The following is a 27,300-nucleotide window of genomic DNA, read 5'->3' on the forward strand; positions in this document are numbered from 1 at the left end:
GGGAGCACAAGTCTGAGGCCTGTGCGCCCCAAAGGGAGAGAAGGAGATGTTCAGCAAAGGGACAGGAGGACTTGGCATTACCCCTTCACGGGTCTCACACCATCCCAAAACCTCCCATGAACTCAGCAGCGCCCCGAGCTGCTGCCACTGCTCACGGCGGTGATGACCAGCTCCAGCCTCCGTCCTCTTGGCACCCTCCCTGCAGGTATTGATGTGCGTGGAGGAGATCCCCCTGAGCCGCCTCTTCTCCAGGCTGAGCACTCCCAGCCCTGCCCAGACTTGGCACTTGAACTTCAGCAGCGGAGACCATTTCACTGTTTAGCTAGACCGAAGGCCAAAAAGTTAAAGGATGTGGCCTGTGCTTGTACCGTGATTCTTTTTCACTCATTGGGCTGGTTTTGGTTGTTTTGTTGGGGTTTTTTTAGGCGTTTAGTAACTGGGAACTTTCTTATCCTTTCCGATTTTTCTGAACCCCACCCTTTTGCAGGGAAATGTGCTCATGAGGAGAGGAGTCCGTGCACCCTGTTTGCTTGCAGAGCTGTAGCCTGCGTCAGCCTGCACTCGTGGTTCTGCTCCCTTTTGGCAAAACACAAACGTCTAGAGCGGATGTAAATTAAGTGGTGCCCATGTCAGAGCCCTTTGGTGTCACGGAGGATGTGTGTTCCTGGACCCACACTTCCCAGCCATTAGGGGAAATTGCTGAAGCAGACGCGGCGCGGCCGGCAGCAGCGTCTCCAGCAGTCCTTCAGGCGGTGGCAGAGCCGGGTGCAGCAGTGACAGAGAGCGGATGTAAATTAACTGGTGCCCATGTCACAGTCCTTTGGTGTCACGCAGGATGTGCCACCAAAGGTGTGCGACAGCCTTGACCCGCGTCAATGAGCATCAGGTCTTTGCACGCCTGAGGGAAGCACACGGCCTGATGGTTGCTGACAGCGCTCTTTAGGTTCTGTTGCGCTGCAGAGCTTCCAAGGAACAGCCGGGATCTGCAAAGCTTTCTAGAAATTGTCTTTGGATCTACTCTCGTACCGGGGATAATTTCCAATATGTCAAGTAAGATCATGGCATGAGCTGAGGGTACGACATCTTCTAACGGTAATAGAAGTTGTCCATCTCTCTGGGTGGGGTGTAATGCTCAAGGGCCCCCCCATCTCCACGGGAGAGTGGGCATTACTGTAGCATCTACTGTTGTCGTTACCCAAAACTGATTCTCTGCTCCTGTCAAGGGACAAAACTGATCTGCTGACAGTCACAGGGATAGAGAAAATACTGACTTTTTTATTGGTTCAGAAGAGGGGCACCCCAGGGGGTTCCTGGCCCCACACTTCCAACCCATTGGGGGAAATTTCTGAAGCAGACACGGCGCGGCCGGCAGCAGCGTCTCCAGCAGACCTTCAGGCGGTGCCAGAGCCGGGTGCAGCAGTGACACAGGCACCGTCCTAGTGGGCACAGCCCTGGGGACGCCTGGTCACACTCCCTATTCACAGGCTTGCCATGCTGCTGCCTCTCCTCCTCCAAGGTCTTGACAGTGTCCAAGAGCTCCAAGTAGAGCAACTTGTCGTCCGTGGCCTTGGCTAGGGGGCTGCTGGGCGGCGGAAGCACAGTCATGGGGCTCTGCGCCCTGTCCCTCCTCCCTTCCGCATCCATGGGGGTGTTCCTGCCTGAGCCTGGGGGGCTGCTGGTGCTTGGCCCCATGGAGTTGTTCTCGCCCGGCCCCGTCTTGCTGTTTCTCTACACTTCTGCCAGGCTCCCCCTGCCGAGCTCCACAGGGCTGCTCCTTTCCTTCTCCTTCACACTTCTCTCTGGTCCTGTGTCCTCCTCCTTGTCCATGTCCCCATCCTCAGCCTTATCCGTGTTTGCATCCACTCACGGCCACTCCACTCCCAGGTGCCGGGGCTTCACTGTGGCCCCCAGCTGCTCCTGCGCCTCCATCCTGCCCAGGGGATGGAAGGGCTCCCCGGGGAGGTTCTGGTCACAGGCTCCCGCTGCCCCTTGCCAACGGGCCTGCAGCACCTTCAGCATCTCACAGCACTGCCTGGCCATCTCCTGGGTGGACTCAAAAGGGTGGAGGAGCTCCATGATCAGCTCCCCTTGGTCCGTGGCCATGGCTGGGGGGCTGCAGGGTGAAGGCTGCGTGTGCATAGGGCTCTGCGCCCTGTCCCTGCTTTCCCTGGGGACCGGCTCTTGCTTGGTCCTTGTAGGCATTTCCAGTGGGGGCTCCTGGCAGAGGGCTGGCCCTGGCTCCTCCACCCTCCCGTTGACAGCCCTGGGGGGATGGCGGGGTCCTGAGCGGTCGAGTGCTGCCAGCTCCGCCATTGCACCAGGCCAGGGCTCCGGGAAGGAGTAGAGGGAGCTGAAGGAAGAGCAGCCTCTGTCTGTCATTGGGTTCATGGTGGCCATTGGGGCCCATGGGGAGAGGGGCTTCCTGTTCAAGGCCTCCACACTCGCCCTGCAGAGGAGGAGAAAGAGACCCCACTGCACCCCGGAGCCCAGCGGGACCCGCGGGCAGCACCCCTCCTTGGCCGGTGGGCAGGGCTGCCCAGCGCAGGCAGGGGCAGGGCATGGGGTGAGGGTCTGGGGCAGCATCTGGGGTCTCCCCCACACTCACCGCTTCTCCTGCTTGGGCCAGGATTTCTCCACTCCTCCATCCACTGGCTGAGAAGCTGCGGAGGGAGGAGACAGAGTGAGCGGCCAGCAGCTGCCGGCACAGCCCCGGCTCAGGGCTGCCGTGGGGTGTAGGCCATTTGCAGGGTTCTCGGTGCTGGGGCCACTCACCGCTCTGCTTCTCTGGCCGGGCTCTTGTCCTCCTTGTCCGACGCTTCTTCTTCTTCTTCTTAAACCACTTCTGCAATGTTCCGAGGAGCTGGGTGAGACGGGAGCACCTCCCAGTCCCACACCACAGCCCCCCACGGCACCCCACACCACCCCACGCCATTCCTCGCCACCCCACGCCGCAGCACAGTGTGGTGCAGCACAGTGTGGTGCAACAGTCACCTACCTGAAGCCGCTTGCTCTGCAGCACAGATGAGAATATGCTGAGCCCCATCACAATCAGGAGAAGATGGCCTAGGGGAGACACGGCGTCAGAGCGCCCCATGGCACAGACTCCGGTGTGGCTGCGGTGCTCTGAGTCACCAGCACAGAACTGCGATGCGGCTCCCCAGTGTCCTCCTGGGTCCCCAGTGACGGGACCCGCAAGACTGCTGGGGTGTCAGAGGCCGAGGCTGCAGTCTGCCCAGACAATGCCAGACTGCGGTGCCCAGCATCCGCTGACGGCTCCAGTGGGGACCGCGTCCCCCATTTATAGTGTGGCCGGGGTTTACGTGCCCGCTTTGTGACATCGTGGGGCAGTCAGAGCCCCCCTTGGCGACACTCAGCAAGGGATGAGGAAGAGCAAGAGAAGGAGGGTACTTGCCCCAAGCTGCCAACAGGACTATTTCATAGCATGAACATCACGTTCGATATAAATTATAAAGTCTGCTGTGTAGTTCGACTCTCCCTTGATGGCGGTGGTCCAGAGAACTCCTTGCCGTAGTCTCGGAGCCCTGAGCCCTTCCCTTCCTCCCGAAGCCGCAGCGCTCGCAGTGTCCCCCATTGGCTGTCCCCTGCTGGGAGTGCACGGCTTCCTGCTGATGGAATGGGCTGGGTGTAGTCCTTGGGTATTTTATATTGATATCGGGATTGACACTGCTTCTTTAGCATTATTAATGTTAATTCTTTATTTTTATCCTATTAAATCGATTTCTATTGCAACCCTCCTGTTTCCTTGTTTTTCCCCAATTCCCCTTCCCGGGTGGGGAGGGGTCATCAGGTGAGAGAGTAGTTGTCTAAAGGACAAGAAATTGTGGTGGGTTTCTCAAACCATAAGAAGAAGGGAGGGAGAAGGAGAAGGGCCCCACCCCTTCAGGGCATGGTTTGGGTGGGAAGGGACCTCTAAAGCCCACCCAGTGCCACCCCCTGCCCTGGGCAGGGACACCTCCCACCAGCCCAGCTTGCTCCAAGCCCTGGCCAACCTGGCCTTGAACCCCTCCAGGGATGGGGCAGCCACAGCTTCTCTGGGCAACCTGGGCCAGGGGCTCACTGCCCTCACAGCCAAGAATTTCTGCCCGAGATCTCAGCAAAATCTCCCCTCTTGCAGTGGAAACCCCTTCCCCCTCGTCCCATGGCTCCCCTCCCTCATCCAGAGTCCCTCCACAGCTTTCCTGGAGCCCCTTGAGGGACTGGAAGGGGCTCCAATGTCTCCGCGGAGCTTTCTCTTCTCCAGGCTGAACCCCCCAACTCTCTCAGCCTGTCCTCACAGCAGAGGGCCTCCAGCCCTCCCAGCATCTCCGGGGCCTCCTCTGGACCGTATATATATATACACATGGACACCTTCCGCTCCTCCTGTGTCCCCACCGGTGCCTGCCACCCTGCCTGGCCAGGGGCCGGGTCTGCTGCAGCCCCCCGAGATGCCACTCCAGTGTCCGGCAGCCCTGCTGAGGGTCCCAGGGGAGCGGGGCAGCCCCCACCCCGTCCCCTCCGGGTGCTGGCTGGGGCCAGGATGGTGCCCAGGAGGGACAGAGGGGTCTGGTCCTCGATGCCTTTGGTGACAGAGTGCGGGGCTCGTGGAGCTCTGGGGCTGCTGCCCACCCAGGGCAGGGCAGGTCAGTGCTGGGGTCCATCATAGCACCCATGGCGGGTGTGGGGCAGCACTTGGGTGCCGCGGGTGGCTGGCAGGGTCCCGCAGCAGCTGCAGGGCTCTCGCCGGGTTGGAGTGGGGGAATTTGAAGGGGAAGCTGCCGTTGGAGCCGCACAAGGGGAAGCCGCCACGTTCAGGGGCGGGTGCAGGTTGTTGCGCGGGTAGGGGACGGTGAGGGGTGCAGCCCTGCTGTGTGAGCGAACCGCACTTGGGTGCAGGCAGATGCTCAGCCAAACCCAAGTTAATGCTCTTGCGTGAGGCCGTCAGCGAAAGCTCAGCACCAAAACCAAAACTCAGCCCTGTTTCGGCTGGAGATCGGGCTGGTAAGTGGCTGAAACAGCCTGAACGCAGCAGAAAACCCGACTACGACTCAACCCCTCGATGCTCTAAACACCCGCAGCCATCGGGTCTGTAGAGCTCCAGCCACGGCCGCTCCGCTCCCAGGTGCTGGGGCTTCACTGTGGCCCCCAGCTGCTGCTGCGCCTCCATCCTGCCCAGGGGATGGAAGGGCTCCCCGGGGAGGTTCCAATCACAGGCCCCCGCTGCCCCTTGCCAACGGGCCTGCAGCACCTTCAGCATCTCATAGCACCGCCTGGCCATCTCCTGGGTGGACTCGAAAGAGCAGAGGAGCCCCACGACCAGCTCCCCTTGGTCCGAGGCCATGGCTGGGGGGCGGTGGGGTGGGGTGGGGCGCTCTGGGGTGAAGGCTTCATGTACACAGGGTTCTGCACCCTGTCCCTGCTCAATGCCTCCGCACTCGCCCTGCAGAGGAGGAGAGAGAAGAGACCCCTCTGCGCCCTGGACCCCAGCAGGGCCCACGGGCAGCACCTGACGGGGGGATCACTTCTCCTCCGCATCCTTAAGCCAGGAGCAGGGCCCGATCCTCAGCATCCCCAGCTGCGCCGGGGTCCCTGTCCCGGCCGTCTCCCTCTGGGTCCTTCTCCTGGCCATCTCCCTCTGTCCAGGGGGACCTGCAGCCACTTCAACTGGGACAGGGGTCAGGCGCCAACACACCCATCGGGGTGTATCAGCCACCACCTCCCCCCGAGTTTCGTGGGTGCCAGCCTGTCGCACTGGCGTTGGGCACTGAGGGGGTAACACCCCCAGCTGCGGGAAGGGTGGATGAACCACAGCACCAGGGATAGAGAAAATACTGACTTTTTTATTGGTTGACAAGAGGGGCACCCCAGGGGATTCCCGGCCCCACACTTCCCACCCATTATGGGAAATTGCTGAAGCGGACGCGGCGCAGCCGGCAGCAGCGTCTCCAGCAGTCCTTCAGGCGGTGGCAGAGCCGGGTGCAGCAGTGACACAGGCACCGTCCTAGCGGGCACAGCCCTGGGGACGCCTGGTCACACTCCCTGTCCACGGGCTCGCTGTGGTGCTGCCTCTCCTCCTCCAAGGTCTTGACAGTGTCCAAGAGCTCCAAGTAGAGCTCCCTCTCGTCTGTGGCCTTGGCTAGGGGGCTGCTGGTGAGCGGCTGCACGTTCACGGGGCTCTGCGCCCTGTCCGTCCTCCCTTCCACATCCATGGGGGTGCTCCTGCCTGAGCCTGGGGGGCTGCTGGTGCTTGGCCCCATGGAGTTGTTCTCGCCCGGCCCCATCTTGCTGTTTCTCTTCACTTCCGCCAGGCTCCCCCTGCCGAGCTCCACAGGGCTGCTCCTTTCCTTCTCCTTCACACTTCTCTCTGGTCCTGTGTCCTCCTCCTTGTCCATGTCCCCATCCTCAGCCTTATCCGTGTTTGCATCCACCCACGGCCGCTCCGCTCCCAGGTGCTGGGGCTTCACTGTGGACCCCAGCTGCTGCTGCGCCTCCATCGTGCCCAGGGGATGGAAGGGCTCCCCGGGGAGGTTCTGGTCACAGGCTCCCGCTGCCCCTTGCCAACGGGCCTGCAGCACCTTCAGCATCTCACAGCACTGCCTGGCCATCTCCTGGGTGCACTCGAAACAGTGGAGGAGCTCCATGACCAGCTCCCCTTGGTCCGAGGCCATGGCTGGGGGGCTGCAGGGTGAAGGCTGCGTGTGCACAGGGCTCTGCGCCCTGTCCCTGCTTTCCCTGGGGACCGGCTCTTGATTGGTCCTTCTAGGCAGTTCCTGTGGGGGCTCCTGGCAGAGGGCTGGCCCTGGCTCCTCCACCCTCCCGTTGACAGCCCTGGGGGGATGGCGGGGTCTTGAGCGGTTGAGCGCTGCCAGCTCCGCCATCGCACCAGGCCAGGGCTCTGGGAAGGAGTAGAGGGAGCTGAAGGAAGAGGAGCCTCTGTCTGTCAGAGAGTCCATGGTGGCCAGCGGGGCCCGTGGGGAGAGGGGCTTCCTACTTGAGTCCTCCACACTCGCCCTGCAGAGGAGGAGAAAGCGACCCCGCTGCACCCCGGAGCCCAGCGGGACCCGCGGGCAGCACCCCTCCTTGGCCGGTGGGCAGGGCTGCCCAGCGCAGGCAGGGGCAGGGCACGGGGTGAGGGTCTGGGGCAGCATCTGGGGTCTCCCCCACACTCACCGCTTCTCCTGCTTGGGCCGGGATTTCTCCACTCTTCCATCCACTGCCCGAGAAGCTGCAGCGGGAGGAGACAGATTGAGCGGCCGGCAGCCCCCTGCACAGCCCCGGCTCAGGGCTGCCGTGGGGTGTCGGCCGTTTGCAGGGTGCTCCATACTGGGGCCACTCACCGCTCTGCTTCTCTGGCCGGGCTCCTGTCTTGCTTGTCTGACGCTTCTTCTTACTCTTCTTCTTCCACCACTTCTGCAAGGTCCCCAGGAGCTGGGTGAGACGGGAGCGCTTCCCAGTCCCACACCACAGCCCCCCACGGCACCCCACACCACCCCATGCCATCCCTCGCCACCCCATGCCGCAGCACAGTGTGGTGCAACAGTCACCTACCTGAAGCCGCTTGCTCTGCAGCACGGATGAGAATATGCTGAGCCCTGTCACGATCAGGATGAGAGGGCCCAGGGGAGACACGGCGTCAGAGCGCCCCATGGCACCGACTCCGGTGTGGCTGCGGTGCTCCGAGTCACCAGCACAGAACCGCGATGCGGCTCCCCAGTGTCCTCCTGGGTCCCCAGTGACGGGACCCGCAAGACTGCTGGGGTGTCAGAGGCCGAGGCTGCAGTCTGCCCAGACAATGCCAGACTGCGGTGCCCAGCATCCGCTGACAGCTCCAGTGGGGACTGCGTCCCCCTTTTATAGTGTGGCAGGGGGGCACGTCCCCCTTTGTGACATCGTGGGGCAGTCAGAGCCCCGCTTTGTGACATCACAGGGCAGTCAGGGCCCCCCTTGGTGACACGCAGCAAGGGATGAGGAAGAGCAAGAGAAGGAGGGCACTTGCCCCAAGCTGCCAACAGGACTATTTCATAGCACGAACATCACGTTCAATATAAATTATAAAGTCTGCTGTGTAGTTCGACTCTCCCTTGATGGCGGTGGTCCAGAGAACTCCTTGCCGCGGTCTCGGAGCCCTGAGCCCTTCCCTTCCTCCCGAAGCCACAGCGCTCGCAGTGTCCCCCATTGGCTGTCCCCTGCTGGGAGTGCACGGCTTCCTGCTGATGGAATGGGCTGGGTGTAGTCCTTGGGTATTTTATATTGATATCGGGATCGACACTGCTTCTTTAGCATTATTAAGGTTAATTCTTTAGTTTTATCCTATTAAATCTATTTCTATTGCAACCCTCCTGTTTCCTTGCTTTTCCCCAATTCCCCTTCCCGGGTGGGGAGGGGTCATCAGGTGAGAGAGTAGTTGTCTAAAGGACAAGAAATTGTGGTGGGTTTCTCAAACCATAACAAGAAGGGAGGGAGAAGGAGAAGGGGAAAAGGAGAAGAAGAAGGGCCCCACCCTTTCAGGGCATGGTTTGGGTGGGAAGGGCCCTCTAAAGCCCACCCAGTGCCACCCCCTGCCCTGGGCAGGGACACCTCCCACCAGCCCAGCTTGCTCCAAGCCCCGGCCAACCTGGCCTTGAACCCCTCCAGGGATGGGGCAGCCACAGCTTCTCTCGGCAACCTGGGCCAGGGGCTCACCGCCCTCACAGCCAAGAATTTCTGCCTCAGATCTCAGCTCAGTCTCCCCTCTTGCAGTGGATACCCCTTCCCCCTCGTCCCATGGCTCCCCTCCCTCATCCAGAGTCCCTCCCCAGCTTTCCTGGAGCCCCCTGAGGGGCTGGAACGGGCTCCAAGGTCTCCCCGCAATCTTCTCTTCTCCAGGCTGAACTTTTATAGATATTATTTAGTATTCCTGCTGAAAAATGAGAACCCCTGTCTGATCCTCTGGTTTCATTTCAGTCAGTATCTGGGAATGATTTCCCACAAAAGTGCTTTGACCATTCCTGGGGGATCAGCTTTCCTGGTAGGAAAAGCTTCTACTCCTCCTGAGGGTTGATCCATGATTACCAGCGGGTGCTTAACACCTTCCACAGGAGGCACGTCAGCATAACCCATCTGCAGCCTTTGGAATGGGAAGTATGACCACGGTTGCCCTCCAGCCTCCTGCTTGGGTTTTGCACCGGAAAACTTCCAACCTGTGGGCCAAGAACTCACAATCCCCTTTACTGCCATATGTCTTCCGGGGACTGTCCACCTTTTCTCAATCTGGTTAAAAATTGTCACCCGTGTTGAGGAATGGCTATATGAGAACGGACACGGCGCCATGCAGGATTGTCAGAAGTAAGCTATGCCTGCCTGCATGGAGAATTCCGAGTCAGGCTGATAAGAAAGATGCTGAAGGCCGTGCTGACCTTCCTTAAGTCAGATAAACAACTTTGAGAAAGTAGACTGTGAGAGAACAGGAACAAACCTGGACCCAAGAAACTGCATGTAGGAGGAGTATGAATAATGTAATCTTTAGCGCACAGCCAATAGTTGTAAGACAAATAGGCATATCTAAGTATAAGAGTATAAAAGTCTGATGAAGCTGCAATAAAGCTGAAGCTTGCTTTATCACTCATATTGAGTCGACTGCTTGTTTCCCTCGCTCGTCGCACACGCGTCCATGTGTTTTATCACAAAACCGCCTAGCCAAAGCCATTGAGTATTTTCTTGGTAAGGCGGGGCTTCCCCCAGTAGTCCAAATTCCAGTTTCATCTTTCGTGGAGGAGGGAGGGATCCCGAGTGCAGGGCCCAATTCCATTTTTACAGAGCAAGGCAGCGTTACATCTGTCCCTGTCGTCTGACCAATGGAAGACACGTCTCAGACAGCCATCAGGTAGGTGAGCCCAGCGATTCTGCTCAGCTTCGCTGTCGTCTTCCATTGAGAAGACAGTTTTTCACTTCTCCTCTGGGTGTTGAGCCAAACCTAGAGGAAGACTCTCTCCAGCAGGCTCCCGAAAAGACCAAAGTCCCCCCTCCAGAAGCCCATGGTGGCAGTTCTGCTGGCACCCTTCCTTGCTTCCCTAAGAATCAAAAACTCTGTCATTTCATGGTCACTGTGCCCAAGACGGCCTCCAACATCACATCCCCCACAAGTCCTTCTCTGTTCACAAACAGCAGGTCCAGCAGGGCTCCTTCCCTAGTGCGTTCCCCCACCAGCTGTGTCAGGAATTTATCCCCACACACCCCAGAAACCTCCAAGACTCTTCCCTCTCAGCTGTATGGTGTTCCCAGCTGATATCTGGTAGGTTGAAGTCTCCCACCAGGGCAAGGGCCAGCAATCGTGAGATTTCTCCCACCTGCTTACAGAATATTTCACCTGCCTCTCTGTCCTGGTTGGGCAGTCTATAACAGACCATCATATCAGCCTTGTTGGCCCTCCCCCTCATTCTTACCCAGAAACACTCAACCCCAGTGTTTACCATCATTAAGGTCTCGATGTTCACAACACTCCCCAACATACAGGGCCACACCACCTCCTCTCCTTCCTTGCCTGTCCCTTCTGAAGGGTTTGTAGCCATCTAATGCAGCACTCCAGTCGTGCGAGTCAGCCCACCACGTTTCCGTGACAGCGACTATGTCATAGCTGTCCTGCTGCACAATGGCTTCCAGCTCCTCCTCTTTCTTGCCCATGCTGCAGGCATTGGTGTGGAAGCACTTCAGCTGGCCTACTGGTCCTGACACCTTTTTGCTGGAAGAAGGCTTCACTCCTACCTGACCATTCCCAGGCGCAGCTGTAGCTTCTAACCCATCAACGACCCTTGTGTCTCTGCTGCCGGATTCATCCCTTTCCCCCTTCAAATCTACTTGAAAGCCCCTTTGATGAGCCCTGCCAACTCCTGTGCAAGGATCCTTTTCCCCTTTTGAGGCAGGTGTATCCCATCTGTCTCCAACAGGCCTGCTGTCCTGTCAAACCATGCTGTGATCAAAAACCCCAAAGTCCTGCCACTGACACCAGGCTCGCAGCCAGGTATTGATCTGCTGGCTCTTCCTGTTGCTTTCCTCATCCTTCCCTGGGCCTGCAACGACAGAGGAGAACACGACTTGCGCTCCTGAGCCCTTTCCTAGTCATCCCAAGGCCCAGAAGTCTCTCTTGATCTCCCTTGGGATTCTCGGTAACAGATCATCTCTGTCTGTCTGAAAAATTAGGAGCAGTTAATAATCGGAGGCGGGGGAACACCGCCGCGTCCTGTGAGGGAACCCCCGAGCGCCGCCATCAGCCGCCGCTGTGGGCCGGGCCGGTGCCGGGGCCGGGGCCTGCGGCGGGGCTGCGCCCGGCTGTGGGGCGGCTGAGGGCCCGGCGCCGTGGCCTGTGCTCCAGAGCCCTCAGCAGCTCCCTTGCCCTTCTCTGGACACACAGAATGGTGGGAGAAATAAGTTCCGGTCCGAATGAAATAGGCTCAGGCAGAATCCTCTGGGAGGCACATTTTTATTCACGCTCTTGCAAGAGCGGGTGACCTAGCAAGTAGGCACACTTTCCGTTCTTGAAACACCACACCTTTTTATTTCCTAATCCCGGCCCAATTTTTCCCTCCCCTCTTTCCCGTTGGTTGGGTACTCCAGGGTTTACAGTCTGTGCGAGGCGCCTAAAATTCTTGCCGCATGTCCTGCCGCTGTTTGCTTCTCTTTATGCTACACCTAAAGGGATTATCTGACTGGTTGATTTCTTTCCTTTTTGGTAAAAAAATTGCTCAATGTCATTAGCCCTGGTTAAATGTATGACTACCCTTCCAGACGCTAATCCAGTAGGAATCACTTTGTCCTTTTGTCTGTGTGATAAGAGATGTTCTACAAGCCTTTGCTGGAGCCTCTTTGTCTCAGTCATTCCCTTATCGTGTCACCTCTGATGGAAACGGCTTTTCTCCTTCGGGTCAGGCATGACAGCTTTTGAGAATTTTGAATATCCTTGGGATGCTCAAACCAGCATGTTCCTAGTGTTATGTCTCTTGAATACGTTGCAGGTCTTGTTTAGGGCTAAACGACTATTTAAGACTACCGCCCAGAGATCTGCTCCGAGGCTGGCTAGGTGAGGAGAAATAACTGGCCTCCAGACGATCCAATGTGAACCAACAGAAGCCGTTTATTAAGCACAGATCATCACCTTTTATACCCTGTGTTGTCGCCGTACACGCGACTCGCTTATTTCTGATTAGCTAGTTACGCTGTCCACGCGCTGTCCATGCAGTTCGTTCACACAGCAGATTGGTTACAAGAATTCGCATAGTAAATTGCTTAGTCATTAGCACAACATGTTTTCTGCCTTCTCAGTTCCCGTTTTTGCCATGTACTGATTCCATCTTCTACCACCTGTTTTGCTCTTGCTCTAATCTCTCATAGTAGGGAGGCTGGCTCACGTGACCATTTTCTCTCAGACACATTCCTACAATCCCCCCTTTTTCTTCTTGAGCCAGCCAGACCTTATGCATGGCATTTTCTATCATGTCAGTCACTTTGCGGAGAACACACGAGGCTACCATAACCAATAGTAATATAACCAACAATAGCATGAGCCCTTGCTTTAGTAAATCTGATAACCATCCCGTTATACCCCATGAGCTTAACCAATCATCGAAACCTTTTTGACCACTTTTAATTTGGACATGTTATCCTTCAGATCCCGCAACTGCTTATGAATGGATGATGAGTGGTTGGAAAGGTTCATGCAACACATACCTTCAAAATCTTCACATCCATGACCCTGAGCTAACAGCAAAAAATCAATAGCCGCTCGATTTTGCAACGTAGCATGCTGAATGCTATCAACATCAGTGAGCAAGCTAGATATGATTTCAGTTGTAAGGTTTATCTGTTTACTTGCCCAACACCCTATCTTATTCAACATATTCAATGCCATGGCTGTTCCCAGCGAAGGAAGAATACTTAGCCCTATTCTTTGTCCGAGATTCGGGAACGTTATATGGTCGTCACAGGATGGAGTGAAGGTACGAACTGTTCTCTTGGCTCTGTGTTTACTGTGTGCTCTGCTCACTGTGTCTTTGGCCGTACGCAGGCCTCTGCTCGTAGATCTGCCCCATCTCCCCCTTTTTTGTTTAACACCAGACCATTTATTAACAAGGTGGCCATGACTCGTGCTTCTACTCGTTGTGACGCTCTTAGCAGGTTATATATCATACTGAACACAATTAAAAACAGAATCAAGAAGAACCCTGCTAAGGCAATAAATACCCAGATTCCTAAACTTAGCCCAGAAAGCCAATTTCTTTGGATTTACCCACGAGAAATCCTTTTGTAATATTTCAAATACATTGCGGTTCATTAAGTCTTGAATGTTTAGTATTTGAGCTTTTAGCTGGTCATGTAAAGGACGAATATTTTCTTGCAACGACATGTCAAAAGCACCTTGGAGATGGTGTTTAACCATTTCTCAGCCATGTAGCAACGTATTCCAGGGGAGAGATGTAACACAAAGTCTTCGAGAGTTGTACTCCCAATCACAATACAGAGAAAGACGTGTTTTTAATGCGTTTTGCCGATTCCCTATCCATATTACTGCTGTTTTATACCTTACTAGCATTAACTTTACACAATAAGATTGATTACATTCTTGTATACTTGCATTTTGAGCCGAAGCAAAGAGACGGATGAGAAGTACAAATCATTACAGAATTGTCTTGCTCGCAACTTCTATTTGTTGCAGTATTATCTGTGGTTAGCATGCACCCCGATTTAGGGTGCTTATAATACACCTTTGGTTGTTCAGGCCATTCAACACTTCTTACAAAATGTCGCTCTACTGCTGTGGATGACAAAGAAGACATGTTTAGAAAACTTAAAACATGAGTTGCTTTATACACTCACTCTTGAGGTGTCATACCTACGGGATTCCCCCTTTTTTGTTTAGCAAGCATGGTTTTTAAAGTATGATGCATACGCTCCACAATTGCTTGCCCAGTCGGGGAATGAGGAATACTGGTGACATGTTTAATACCTCATATCTGTAAAAAAAAAAAGACCTGTACTTTAGCGGACACATAAGCTGGTTCATTATCAGTTTTTATAGTTTTCGGTACTCCCACGACTGCGATGCATTGCAACCAACGTCGAATAACATCACAAGCCTTCTCTCCTGTATGAGCAGTAGCTACAACAAAGTGAGAAAACAAATCAACTGAAACATGTCCAAATTCCATAATGCGCGTAACATCGGATTGCCAAAGTTCATCAGGCGTAAGCCCTCGTGGGTTAACCCCCGCAAAGGATGGCAGAGGAGCCAGCTGCTGACAACCGGCACACGTTCACACAGTATCACGTGCTTGTTGTTGTGTCAAAGAAAATTGCTTCCTCAATGCCTTTGCATTTTGATGAAAAAAAATCATGCGACATTTTAGCTTGCTGCATAATGTTGGGAGTTGTTACCAACAGTGTGATAATCCGCAACTGTGTTTCCCTCAGTTAAAGGGCCAAGTAAACAGCTATGAGAGCGTATCTGGACAATAAAATAAGGAAACAGTCTTTTTCATAAAAGCAACAGTAATTGCAGTAAGAGACTAAATAACCATTGGTTCTCTACTTGTTTTAGAAATGCTCCTTCAAGTCTTTGAACAATACCAGTAACACATTGAGATTCTGCCTACCTTTAGCAGTTCCTGTTGAAATAAGTCCAAAGCCTTTACTGTGTCCCTGAACCATCTGCAAACACCGAACAGGTGCCATCAAGAGGCTTTGGTGCTAGCAGGATGCGCGGCTGTAAAGGAATTTGTGAAAGTGACTGTAATAGTCTGTGCCAGGGGAAAGAATAATTTATTTGCCCAATATAATGTACTAAGGAGGTTAAGACTTTGTGCTAACCAAGGGTCAAGGTCATCCTTTTTGGTGGGGACATGTATGTGGCTTGGATCCATTCCAGAAAGCTGCTGACAGCACAAACGACCCTGGAAAAACAATCGCGGTAACATTTCAATCATCGTAGTTACTGGTTTTGAAAAGGTATGTGGCAAAAATACCCACTCTAGTGCAGTCAGGCTCTTTGCGAGTGCATCATCCCACTGTCCTATCAGGGCATAAAGTTGAAATTCTTGTAGGAAGGTGTTCAATGCGTCTTGCAGCAGTAGTAGACTATATCTTATCTTGCAACATGCTGTAATGCCTTCGGAGCTGTTGGGGTTAATGAACATAGAACTTATGGGGGGGGGGGCGGGGGCAGACACAGTGCTTCAGGGCATCCCCTGTATCTTCAAAGTGCGCTCATGTCTCTCTCCCCCTCGCTCATGTCTCTCTCCCCGTCTCTGACCCGAGACAGCCCCCTTATATCCTGCACTGGACTGAGTGGAGAAGTACAGGCTAGAGTCACTGCACGCGTGGCCAGTGCACGCAGCAAGTCCCACCAGACTCTCCTGCACTGGACTGAGTAGAAAAGTACAGGCCAGAGTCGCTGCACGCGTGGCCAGCGTATGCAGCGAGTCTCACCAAACTCATGATCCAGCTTTGCTAACAGCGGCTGTCTGATACGTGACTACATTGTTGTAATCCCGTCTTAGCTTCTTCTGTGAAGGTCGGGTTCTCATGGATACACACATAGTTTTTAGAGCAACATATTCTACAACTCGTACGAGGGTACGATGCAAAGCGGCATTTACAACTGATCGTATAATGCTTATTACACACGGCAAACAGCATACTAAACATAACAGACAAATTCCTTCCACACAGGCAATGAGTATAATTTGCTTCAACCAACCCCACCCCCAAGTCCAGCCAGCAAAGAGATTTCACCCAGTGGTCTCCACAAGTTGCTGGTTCGGTCGGTGCAGTTCCTGCAACTGGGCATGGATGGATTTGGAGTGGTCACTTAGATTCATACAATGCAGTCCTTTAAAATCTTGACAACCATGTCTGTGAGCTGAAAGCAAAAAATCAGTAGCAGTTCTGTTTTGCAACATCGCATATCGAATACTATCTACATCCAGCAACAACTCAGAAATAGCGGTACTAGTAGCATTGTTAAACTTATCCTTGGCAGCAAGAGAGTCCTTGTTATCACGAATCCTTGGCAGCAAAAGAGTCCTCGTTAGCAGGAGCGCATGCGGACTCCCTGTTCTTGCTGGTACTGTGCTTTGATCTTCTTCCACAACAGGCCAAGATTCTCAAGCAGCTAGATGAGGTGTCTGTGAGTCCATCACAGGCTTATGTCATCCAAACGTTTTTCTTGCCAGCACCCGAGACTGAATAACGATTGGTGTGATATATGTGTTTTCCAGCACCCAGGTGCGAGTCCCTTGAGTGTATTTACAATCCTCCTCGCCGATCTGCCGTTGCTTTCCCATATTCCACCCCCTTGCTCAGGAGACCGCTTCTGCTGGGTTCATTTTAGTCTCGCAGGGCATAACACAGAGCAATCTACTAAGGCATGCAATAACATACATGTTGGGGGATGCGGCGGGCCCGTAGACCCTTTGACAGAAGAGATAGAGATTGCAGTGTAGCCGTAAGAAGGCCGCGAGTTGCGTCATATAAGGGCAAGGTAACAAAAAGGAGAAAGAAGAAGATCGCTTCAGAGAAGAAGGAGAGTTAGGCTGTGAGGAAGCCAGATTTTGAGCAATGCGAACAGGATTTCAATAACCAATCGTATTGTAGCTACGAGCGCGTGTGCTATGTAACCTAACCAATTGAAAGCGTAGAAAGAACACGTGAACGGAGTGTCAACAAAAGATTAGATATATAAGAAAGCCAAGTTTGTAATAAAGAGAGAGCTTAACTTAACTTTTCAAGGAGAGTCTTGTCGTTTGTCCGTCCCGACTGAAACGACAATTGGTGACCCCGACGTGATACTGAGGAAGAAGACGACTGGAAATAGTCGTGGGGACGGAGCCCAGTGAAGCTGAAGACAGCGGGCAGAGCTGTTGACGGATCCGGATCATATTTCAGAAGACACCTGTAGTAGGTGAGCCACTGGGGACATGGGAGAGAAGTTAACTAAGGAAGAGCAGACTGTACTCTCCACATGGACGCTGCTGTTAAAGCGGCAGGGCGTAATCCTCCCTGAAGTGACCTTGCGAAAAATGCTATTGTGGGGAAAGGAAGAGGGAGTAGAAGTAACGTCGGTTACGGCATTTAGTGTAACGCAATGGACAAACCTAGGGCAGACATTATTTGAGGAAGCTACGCTAATGCGTAGAAAGAACACATGAACAAAAGATTAGATATATAAGAAAGCCAAGTTTGTAATAAAGAGAGAGCTTAACTTAACTCTTCAAGGAGAGTCTTGTCGTTTGTCCGTCCCGACTGATTCACCCAAGAGTACTCAGGGAGCTGGCGAGAGAGCTCACCACGCCTCTCTCCATCATTTATCAACAATCCTGGTCAACAGGGCAGGTACCAGATGACTGGAGGGTGGCTAATGTGACGCCCATCTACAAGAAGGGTCGGAAGGAGGATCCGGGGAACTACGGGCCTGTGAGCCTGACGTCGGTACCAGGGAAGATCATGGAGAGGATCATCTTGAGTGAGCTCTCACGGCAAGTGCGGGGCAGCCACGGAATCAGGGCCAGCCAGCATGGGTTTAGGAAAGGGAGGTCCTGCTTAACAACCTGATCTCTCTCTATGACCATGTGAGCCGCCTGCTGGATGCGGGGAAGGCTGTGGACGTTGTCTCTCTGGACTTTGGTAAGGCCTTTGACACCGTCCCCCACAGCATTGTCCTGGAGAAGCTGGCGAATCGTGGCATAGACAAGTGTACTCTTTGCTGGGTTAAAAACTGGCTGGATGGCCGTGCCCAGAGAGTTGTGGTTAGTGGGGTGAAATCCTCTTGGCAGCCGGTCACCCGTGGTGTCCCTCAGGGCTCAGTTTTGGGGCCAGTTTTGTTTAATATCTTTATCAATGATCTGGATGAGCGGATTGTGTGCACCTTCAGTAAGTTCGCAGACGACACCAAACTAGGTGGGAGTGTTGATTGGCTTGAGGAAGGAAGGCTCTACAGAGGGCCCTGGACAGGCTGGCTGGCTGGCTGGATGGATACACTACTACTGGACTGCACCTTCAGTCCAGTCGTGCTCATGAACTAGCACGGCCACTCTCGAGTCTTTGGTCGCGTTCGGTGAGAAACTAAAAGGACAAGCTACTTCAAAAAGTGCAGTTTATTTAAGCAACAGATAGATAGGTTCTTAGGGCAGCCGGTGATAAATACACTGTCTGCAAAGCACGTGCAAATGAAAGTATTGTTACATCTACAAAACGCGGGACAAAGTTCTAACGATACAGCCTGGCTATACATGTAGAAAAGAGAGTCTCTAGAGAAATTTCTAAGTTTCCCGAGGAAGCCCTCGGTATAATCTAAGTCTTACCCAAAGGCGTCCCTATGGGGGGAAGAGAGGCTCAGCCCGTCGCCTGCTCCCAGAAGTCAGTGATGGAATTCTTTGCGATGGTGTCTTCCCTGGGTATCCCCCCTCTCTCGGGCTATTTTTCTACTATTTGTTATCTTCGAGGTGGAGTTTGAGTGACTTTAGTCGTACATACTTTTACCATGAGTGGTGTAAATTTTTCTCGCTTCACAATTAAAGGTCTAGTTTACGAGAAGCTCAGGGTGCAGGCTCAAGAAGGAGCGGTCGCACCTTGGAGGCGGGTAGCCTTCGGGGTGGAGGTGTGTTTTGGTATTATAATGACATTCTAACGAGCAAAGTTCGCACAAAGGACAGCATTTCATCAAAATTTGGCAAAATGTTGGCTCCGAGTATGGAGCGGGCAGCTAATTGGCAGCTTATCTGTTTCCTGGTATCATCCCATTCCCGTATCCGCTATACATCCTAAGGTAAAGCCGCGGAATAATTGCATCCCGTCCCGTACCTCATGTAGCTTATCAGGGAACCACAGGTGTTGTATTCTTCATGCCAGCTGCAGCTGTTTTCTCCCTCAGAAGCCTCTTGATTTTCTACTTTTCCTTCCTGTGTGAACAATGCTGTACTTTTGTGTTTTTAGCCAATGTAGTATTTATTCCACAGGGGGGCAGCGAGGTCTGTCCCTGTCCCCGTCCCCCACCCTCTGCCCTCGGCAGGAGGAGAGGGACCAGGTCCTCACCTCCTACCTGTGGGTCCGTCAGGCCTGGCTGGACGCCCACCTCGCCTGGGACAAGGATGCTTACGGCGGCATCGACAGCATCCGCATCCCCAGCAGCTACGTCTGGCGGCCGCACATCATCATCCTCTACAACGAGTGGGTGCTGCTCGCCCTCCCCCACCCCCCGGCTGCTCCCGGAGCTGGGGGGGCTGAGGCTGGGGCTGGGGGTGTTGCCAACGGGGAGCAGGGGGGTCCTGGTGTGGGGGATGTGGGGAGACGGTCACCTCGACTGGGTGAGAAGGCGGCGGCAGGAGGTGCTGGCATCAGCCTGGTGTGCCACCCACCTGGCAGCTGGGATGTGCCACCACGGGGGTGACCAGGGGCAGCGAGCCCCCTCTTCCTGGGGGTGACGTGGGGAGGGGACACGGGGTTGGGGACCAGTGCTCGGCCCCGGCCCCGCAGACCCTTGCCCCACGTGGGGCTCGGGGCCATCCTGGCCCCACAGCGATCCCTCCCCCAGCACCGACGACGGCTTTGGCGGCTCGGTGGAGACCAACGTGGTGCTGCGCTCCGACGGGCACATCACGTGGGACTCACCCGCCATCACCAAGAGCTCCTGCAAGGTGGATGTCTCCTACTTCCCCTTTGACGGGCAGCGGTGCCGCCTCACCTTCGGCTCCTGGACCTACAACGGGAACCAGATCGACCTCCGCAACCGGCTGGACACCGGGGACCTGACGGACTTCGTGGAGAACGTGGAGTGGGAGGCGCTGGGCATGCCGGCTGTAATAAATAGAATCATGTTTGTTAATCAAATCAGGCTTTCTTAAAGGCTGGTGAAAACTTACACTGTTTCGACTCTTCACATACTTAAATCGCAGGCATCCAGCGTGCTATCTGGTGCACTTTGATACCTCAAGGCCTAAATCACAGGCATCTGGTGTGTTTTAACACTTCAAAGGGAAGAGCTAAGTTGTGAGATAAGCTGAAAAGAGTCTCCCCAAGGACACTGATAAAGATGAGGAGCCTTCAGCCCCACCACCATCAGGAGGCGGGACAAGACCGACCCCCTAGCAACACGTCGCTCAGACACAGAATATACCAGGATTGACACATATACGGGAACCAGAAGAGTATATAATCAACTACTTTCGGGAAGTGGCTGTGCGCCGTTGGCGGAGCAAAGACTCCCCGGCCGCCCAGCGCTGTTTTGCTTGCTGCCGCTTGCTTAATAAACTAATTTGATTAATTGGACTGGTTCCTGTCAATTATTGGGCCACAATCTATAACAAATTTGGTGCCGTGACTCGGATAGAGGCAATTTGGCTGTAAACCTCACAGGGGGGCGCCCCGCTGAGTAAGCGGCCCCTGTTGGGGGTTTTTACACCCAAAACCTCTACCGACGAACTCGAAATTCGGCAGCAAGCAAATAAAAGCCGGCAACCCTGTAAACTTTGTGCACGAAGACCCGAACGAAGACTCAGGAGTGAGTAAGTATAGGCCGGTGATCCGTTCGGTTGGGGTTGGGTATCCTGGAGTGTGCCTGTGTGAGACGCCCACTTGAGGACGAAGCAAGTGCGGACCCCTTAGTAGTGCGGTTCCCATCTCCCGCGAGGGACTGGGCCACGAACAGGGGGAAAAGATTGTGTGCGTGTGTGAAGGCACTCCGGAAGATGGGACAGAAGAAAAGCAAGCCTTCTGATCCCATGGGTGGGTCGGTGCCTAAGGTTAGGTTACCCCAGATACCGCCAGACAGTTTGTTAGGATTAATGATTAAATATTGGGATGATTACCCTTCTAGGCAGGGTAAGGATAAAGCAAAAATGATACGTTATTGTATGGAAGTTTGGGGTGGGAAACAAATTAGAAGTGACCACCTGTATTGGCCCGGTTTTGGGTCCTTTGAAGATTGGATATGCCAGGCTTTACATATTTATGTTAATTCTAAGGAACCCTTTAGCCTGGAGGAGAGTGAATATGCACACTTGTGGATAAGGTCAGAGACTAGAGTAAATCTATATCACTTGAGAGAGAAGAAACAGGGGGGTAGGAAAAAAACCAATTTGTAGCTAAATCATGGACGGACATTAGAAAGAAGCTGGAGAAAGTGGAGGATTGGCAGGATAGGGGTTTGGATGAATTGTTAAGGGAAGCCCAGAAAGTGTATGTCCGCAGGGAGGAGGAAATACATAAGAAACAAGCCAGAATGTTGGTAGCTGCAGTCAGAGAAGGGCAAAGGACGTCAACCCCTGGAAAAGGGTTTGAAGCTCGCCAGATAAGACAGGAGACCCGAAAACCTTTAAGAGGGAGAGAATGGGGAACTGTGGTTTGTTTTTATTGTGGAGGAAAAGGGCATGTTAAAAAGGACTGCAGAAAGAGAATGATGGATGAGAAAATGTTCAAAGACTAGGGGTGTCAGGGGCTCTATTTGCTGGGAACCCGAGGAAAAAAAAACAAAAAAAACAAAAAAAAAAAAACACGAGAGCCCTTGATAAAACTAAAAGTGGGTCCCCAGCAACAAGAAATTGAGTTCCTAGTGGACTCGGGAGCAGAAAGATCTACCGTTCAAAAATTGCCCCAAGGATGTAAAATATCCTCGGCGACTACACAGGTTATTGGAGCAAAAGGAGAACCTTTTGGAATACCCGTAATAAAGGATGTGTTTTTTGAAACCCATTCTAAGGTAGGGGTGGGGTCCCTGCTACTCATGCCTGAAGCAGACTATAATTTATTGGGCCGAGATTTGATGATTGAATTAGGAATTGGCTTAGAAGTAAAAAATGAAACACTAAAAAAAATTAAACTGTGTCCCTTACGAGTAATAGATGAAGAGAAAATAAATCCTGAAGTCTGGTACACCCCGGAAACAGTAGGTAAGTTAGATATTGAACCCTTTTCAGTAACAATAAGGAACCCAGAAATACCAGTCAGAATAAAACAATACCCCCTTCCTAGAGAAGGGAGGCTAGGTTTGAAACCTGAGATCCAAAGATTACTTGAAAAGGGGTTGCTAGAACCCTGTATGTCTCCTTTTAATACTCCCATCCTGCCTGAAAAAAAAAAAACAAAAAAACAAACAAACGAAAAAAAAAAGCCGGATGGAAAATATAGGTTAGTACATGACTTATGAGAAATTAACCAGAGAACAATAGCTAGATTCCCGGTGGTGGCGAATCCACACACCCTCCTGAGTCAAATAGGGCCCGATAATCAATGGTATAGTGTAATAGATCTGAAGGATGCATTCTGGGCATGCCCTCTCAAAGAAGATTGCCGAGATTACTTTGCTTTTGAATGGGAAGACCCAGATAACCATCGGAAACAATTACGGCGGACGGTATTGCCCCAAGGGTTTACCGAATCTCCGAACTTGTTCGGACAAGCCTTAGAACAAATCCTGAAGGGGTATGAGTTAAGTGAAGGAGTCACACTGGTCCAATCTGTGGATGATTTGCTCCTAGCTGGTGATAGCGAAGAAAAAGTGAGGCAGGAAAGTATTAAGTTACTAAATTTTTTGAGTTTACAAGGATTGAAGGTATCAAAATCAAAACTACAATTTGTTGAGAAAGAAGTAAAATATCTGGGACACAGACTAAGCAAGGGAACTAAGAAATTAGACCCCGAAAGGGTGAATGGCATATTGTCATTACCGGCTCCTAGAACTAAAAGACAGGTTAGGCAATTATTAGGTCTCTTTGGCTATTGCAGGCAATGGATTGAGAACTATAGCAAAAAGGTGAAGTTCCTCTATACCAAATTAACTAAGGATGGATTATTGAAATGGTCGGAGGATGATGATAAACAATTAGAAACACTAAAAACTGATTTAGTAAATGCCCCAGTTTTGAGCCTGCCAGATGTAAAGAAACCATTTTATCTATTTATCAATGTTGATGAAGGGACCGCATTTGGGGTATTAGCACAAGAATGGGCAGGAAGAAAGAAACCTGTGGGATACTTATCTAAACTCCTGGACCCTGTAAGTAGGGGTTGGCCTACCTGCCTTCAAGTGGTAGTAGCCGCAGCCCTTTTGGTAGAGGAAGCCCATAAAATTACCTTTGGAGGAGAATTGAGGGTATTATCACCTCACAACATCAGGGGAATTTTGCAACAAAAAGCTGACAAATGGATAACAGATGCCCCGGCTCCTAAAATATAAAGGCATCCTAATTTCCTCTCCCAAACTGGAACTCGAGGTAACAAGCGTGCAGAATCCAGCACAGTTTTTGTATGGGGAGCCGAGTGACAAAATAAATCATGATTGTCTTTACAACATTGAGGAGCAAACAAAAATCAGACCAGATTTAGATGAGGAAGAACTTGGAGAAGGAGAAAAGCTATTTGTAGATGGATCATCCCGGGTAGTTGAAGGAAAGAGAAAATCAGCATTTGCAATCATTGATGGGAAAACATTTAGTGTAATAGAATCAGGACCTCTGAGTCCTAGTTGGTCTGCACAGGCTTGTGAACTACATGCTGTATTAAGAGCCTTGCAACTTTTAAAAGGTAAAATTGGAACCATATATACGGATTCAAAATATGCCTTTGGCGTAGTGCATACTTTTGGAAAAATTTGGGAAGAAAGGGGTTTAATAAATTCTCAAGGAAAAGGATTAATACACCAGGAATTAATAATCCAGGTCTTACAAGCATTACGAGGACCAGCGGGAATAGCCGTAGTACATTTAAAAGGACACCAAAAAGGATTAAGCCCATTAGTCAGAGGAAACAATCTTGCTGATCAAGAAGCAAAAAGAGCGGCATTAATGGTGATCCAGACTAAAAGAACTCGGGAGGACTGTATAACTTGTGGAAAGGAATCAGACGAATTCCCATGTTATGAGTGTTGGAAGGATTTTGGAATCGATGCAGTCCCTGAAGACTACCCCTGCTGCCGAGAAGATGATACCCCTCGTGGCTCAAAGCAACCGAGTTGACGAGCGAGGCAGAGGAGTACAAAGCTGTGGAGAACAGAACCCAAAGAGTGGGACTGTACAAAGACACTGGGAGGACTGCCTCAGCGTTAACCAAGGGAATCGCACGAAATGCCCCGGGAGGAGTGATAGCACTGAAAAGGACTGGGTAATTGGAGTGAGTGTTCAAACTAAACTTATTAGCCGGCCGGGTTTCCACCCTTCTCGCCACACTCTAATTTTAATTTTACTAAATCTTGTAGGTGTCTTATTGTTTGCACAGCAAGGGGGGTTGTGTGTTGCTCTGGATGAGGAATGCTGCGTATATGCAGATCACACTGGAGTAGTTAGAGACACCATGACAAAACTACGAGAAGGATTAGAAAAAAGAAAGAAAGAAAGAGAAGCACAGCAAAGTTGGTATGAATCCTGGTTCAATTATTCCCCATGGATGACTACGCTATTGTCTACCATTGCGGGACCTATGCTACTATTAATTTTGGGATTAACATTTGGCCCTTGTATATTGAACAGAGTAATTGAAATTGTAAAGGGCAGACTGGAAGCTGCCCATTTAATGCTTCTCAGGGCTAAATACGAGTCATTAGATCAGGAACCAGCAATAGAAGAAACATTAGCTTTAAGTCACGCTGAACTCCAAAGATTTGATGAACAAAATGGTAAATAAAAAAAAAAAAAAAAAGGGGGGGGGGATTGTAATAAATAGAATCATGTTTGTTAATCAAATCAGGCTTTCTTAAAGGCTGGTGAAAACTTACACTGTTTCGACTCTTCACATACTTAAATCGCAGGCATCCAGCGTGCTATCTGGTGCACTTTGACACCTCAAGGCCTAAATCACAGGCATCTGGTGTGTTTTAACACTTCAAAGGGAAGAGCTAAGTTGTGAGATAAGCTGAAAAGAGTCTCCCCAAGGACACTGATAAAGATGAGGAGCCTTCAGCCCCACCACCATCAGGAGGCGGGACAAGACCGACCCCCTAGCAACACGTCGCTCAGACACAGAATATACCAGGATTGACACATATACGGGAACCAGAAGAGTATATAATCAACTACTTTCGGGAAGTGGCTGTGCGCCGTTGGCGGAGCAAAGACTCCCCGGCCGCCCAGCGCTGTTTTGCTTGCTGCCGCTTGCTTAATAAACTAATTTGATTAATCGGACTGGTTCCTGTCAATTATTGGGCCACAATCTATAACACCGGCCACGAGGAACGTCATCACCTACGGCTGCTGCTCCGAGCCCTACCCTGATGTCACCTACACGCTGCTCCTCTGCCGCCGCGCCTCCTTCTACATAGAATCATAGAATCGCTGAGGTTGGAAGGGACCTTTAAGATCATCAAGTCCAACCTTTAACCTACCCTGACAAAAGCCACTTCTAAACATGTCCCTAAGTGCCCCATCTACCCTTTTTTTTAAACACCTCCTGGGATGGTGAATCCACCACCTCCCTGGGCAGCCTATTCCAATGTTTAATAACCCTTTCAGTGAAAAAATGTTTCCTAATATCCAATCTAAACCTCCCCTGACATAACTTGAACCCGTTTCCTCTCACCCTATCACTTGTCACCAGGGAGAAGAGGTCAGCCCCCATCTCTCTCCAACCTCCTTTCAGGGAGTTGCAGAGAGCAAGAAGGTCTCCCCTCAGCCTCCTCTTCTCCAGGCTAAACAACCCCAGCTCCCTCAGTCGTTCTTCATAAGGTTTGTCCTCCAGACCCCTCACCAGCTTTGTAGCCCTTCTCTGGACACGCTCCAACACCTCAATGTCCCTCTTGTAGCGAGGGGCCCAAAACTGAACGCAGTACTCGAGGTGGGGCCTCACCAGTGCCGAGTACAGGGGGATGATCACTTCCCTAGTCCGGCTCACCACGCTATTCCTGATACAGGCTAGGATGCTGTTGGCCTTCTTGGCCACCTGGGCACACTGCTGGCTCCTATTCAACCGGCTGTCAACCAACACCCCCAGGTCCTTTTTTGACGGGCTGCTTTCGAGCCACTCTGCCCCAATCCTGTAGCGCTGCATGGGGTTGTTGTGACCCAAGTGCAGGACCCGGCACTTGGCCTTGTTGAACCTCATACCATTGGTCTCAGCCCATCGGTCCAGCCTGTCCACATCCCTCTGCAGAGCCAACCTCCCCTCAAGCAGATCAACACGCCCGCCCAGCTTAGTGTCATCTGCAAACTTACGGAGGGTGCATTCGATCCCCTCATCCAGATCATTGATAAAGATATTAAAGAGAACCGGCCCCAGCACCGAGCCCTGGGGGACACCACTTGTGACCGGACACCAACTGGATTTAACTCCATTTACCACCACTCTCTGGGCACGGCCATCCAGCCAGTTTTTTACCCAGCGAAGAGTACACCTGTCCAGGCCATGAGCAGCCAGTTTCTCCAGGAGAATGCTGTGGGAAACGGTGTCAAAAGCTTTGCAAAAATCCAAGTAGATAACATCCACAGCTTTTCCCTCATCCACTAAGTGGGTCACCTTATCGTAGAAGGATCTTAGGTTTGATAGGCATGACCTGCCCTTCACAAACCCATGCTGACTGGGCCTGATCACCCTGTTCTCCTGCATGTGCCGTGTAATGGCACTGAGGAGGATCTGTTCCATGACCTTCCCAGGCACCGAGGTCAGACTGACTGGCCTGTAGTTCCCCGGATCCTCCTTCCGACCCTTCTTGTGGATGGGTGTCACATTTGCTAACCTCCAGTCAGCTGGGACCTCCCCGGTTGTCCAGGACTGCTCATAAATGATGCAAAGTGGCCTGGCAAGCACTTCCGCCAGCTCTTTCAATACCCTTGGGTGGATCCCATCCGGCCCCATAGATTTGTGCAGCTCCAGGTGCTGAAGCAGGTCCCTCACCGTTTCCCTTTGGATTACAGGGGCTTCATTCTGCTCCCCATCCCTGTCTTCTAGCTCAGGGGTCTGGGTACTCAGGGAACAACTGGTCCTACTGCTGAAGACTGAGGCAAAGACTGCATTAAGTACCTCAGCCTTTTCCTCATCCTTGGTCACTATGTTCACATCTTCAGCCTGCTCCTGCCCTGCATCATGGTCTCCTTCCTGGCACCCCTTGGCTTCTACCTGCCGGCCGACTCCGGGGAGAAGGTCTCACTGGGGGTGACAGTGCTGCTGGCCCTCACCGTCTTCCAGCTGCTGGTGGCGGAGAGCATGCAGCCCTCGGAGAGCGTCCCGCTCATTGGTGAGCCTTGATGGCACCCAGGACCCTCCCATGGGACCAGGGCGTCTGCACCGGGGTGGTGGGCACCCCCCCATGCCAGGGGGGGTTTTGATGGGGGGAGGTGGGCACAGGTCTCTCCCCACCCC

The 27,300-nt window shown here is 52.5% G+C and overlaps 1 protein-coding gene across 1 annotated transcript in view; it reads left to right on the forward strand.

The window, feature by feature from the left end:
• Positions 1-27,300, forward strand: part of LOC128902052 (neuronal acetylcholine receptor subunit alpha-10-like) — an 82,313-nt gene that overhangs the window by 13,933 nt on the left and 41,080 nt on the right. The window contains exons 2-6 of the mRNA XM_054184382.1: positions 19,037-19,188; positions 19,553-19,817; positions 22,509-22,513; positions 25,179-25,263; positions 26,998-27,175. Coding sequence (XP_054040357.1) covers positions 19,037-19,188; positions 19,553-19,817; positions 22,509-22,513; positions 25,179-25,263; positions 26,998-27,175 — 685 coding nt within the window. The remainder of the gene's footprint in view (positions 1-19,036; positions 19,189-19,552; positions 19,818-22,508; positions 22,514-25,178; positions 25,264-26,997; positions 27,176-27,300) is intronic.

This window comes from Rissa tridactyla, chromosome 1 (assembly GCF_028500815.1).
Source record: "Rissa tridactyla isolate bRisTri1 chromosome 1, bRisTri1.patW.cur.20221130, whole genome shotgun sequence".
Lineage (NCBI taxonomy): Eukaryota > Metazoa > Chordata > Aves > Charadriiformes > Laridae > Rissa > Rissa tridactyla.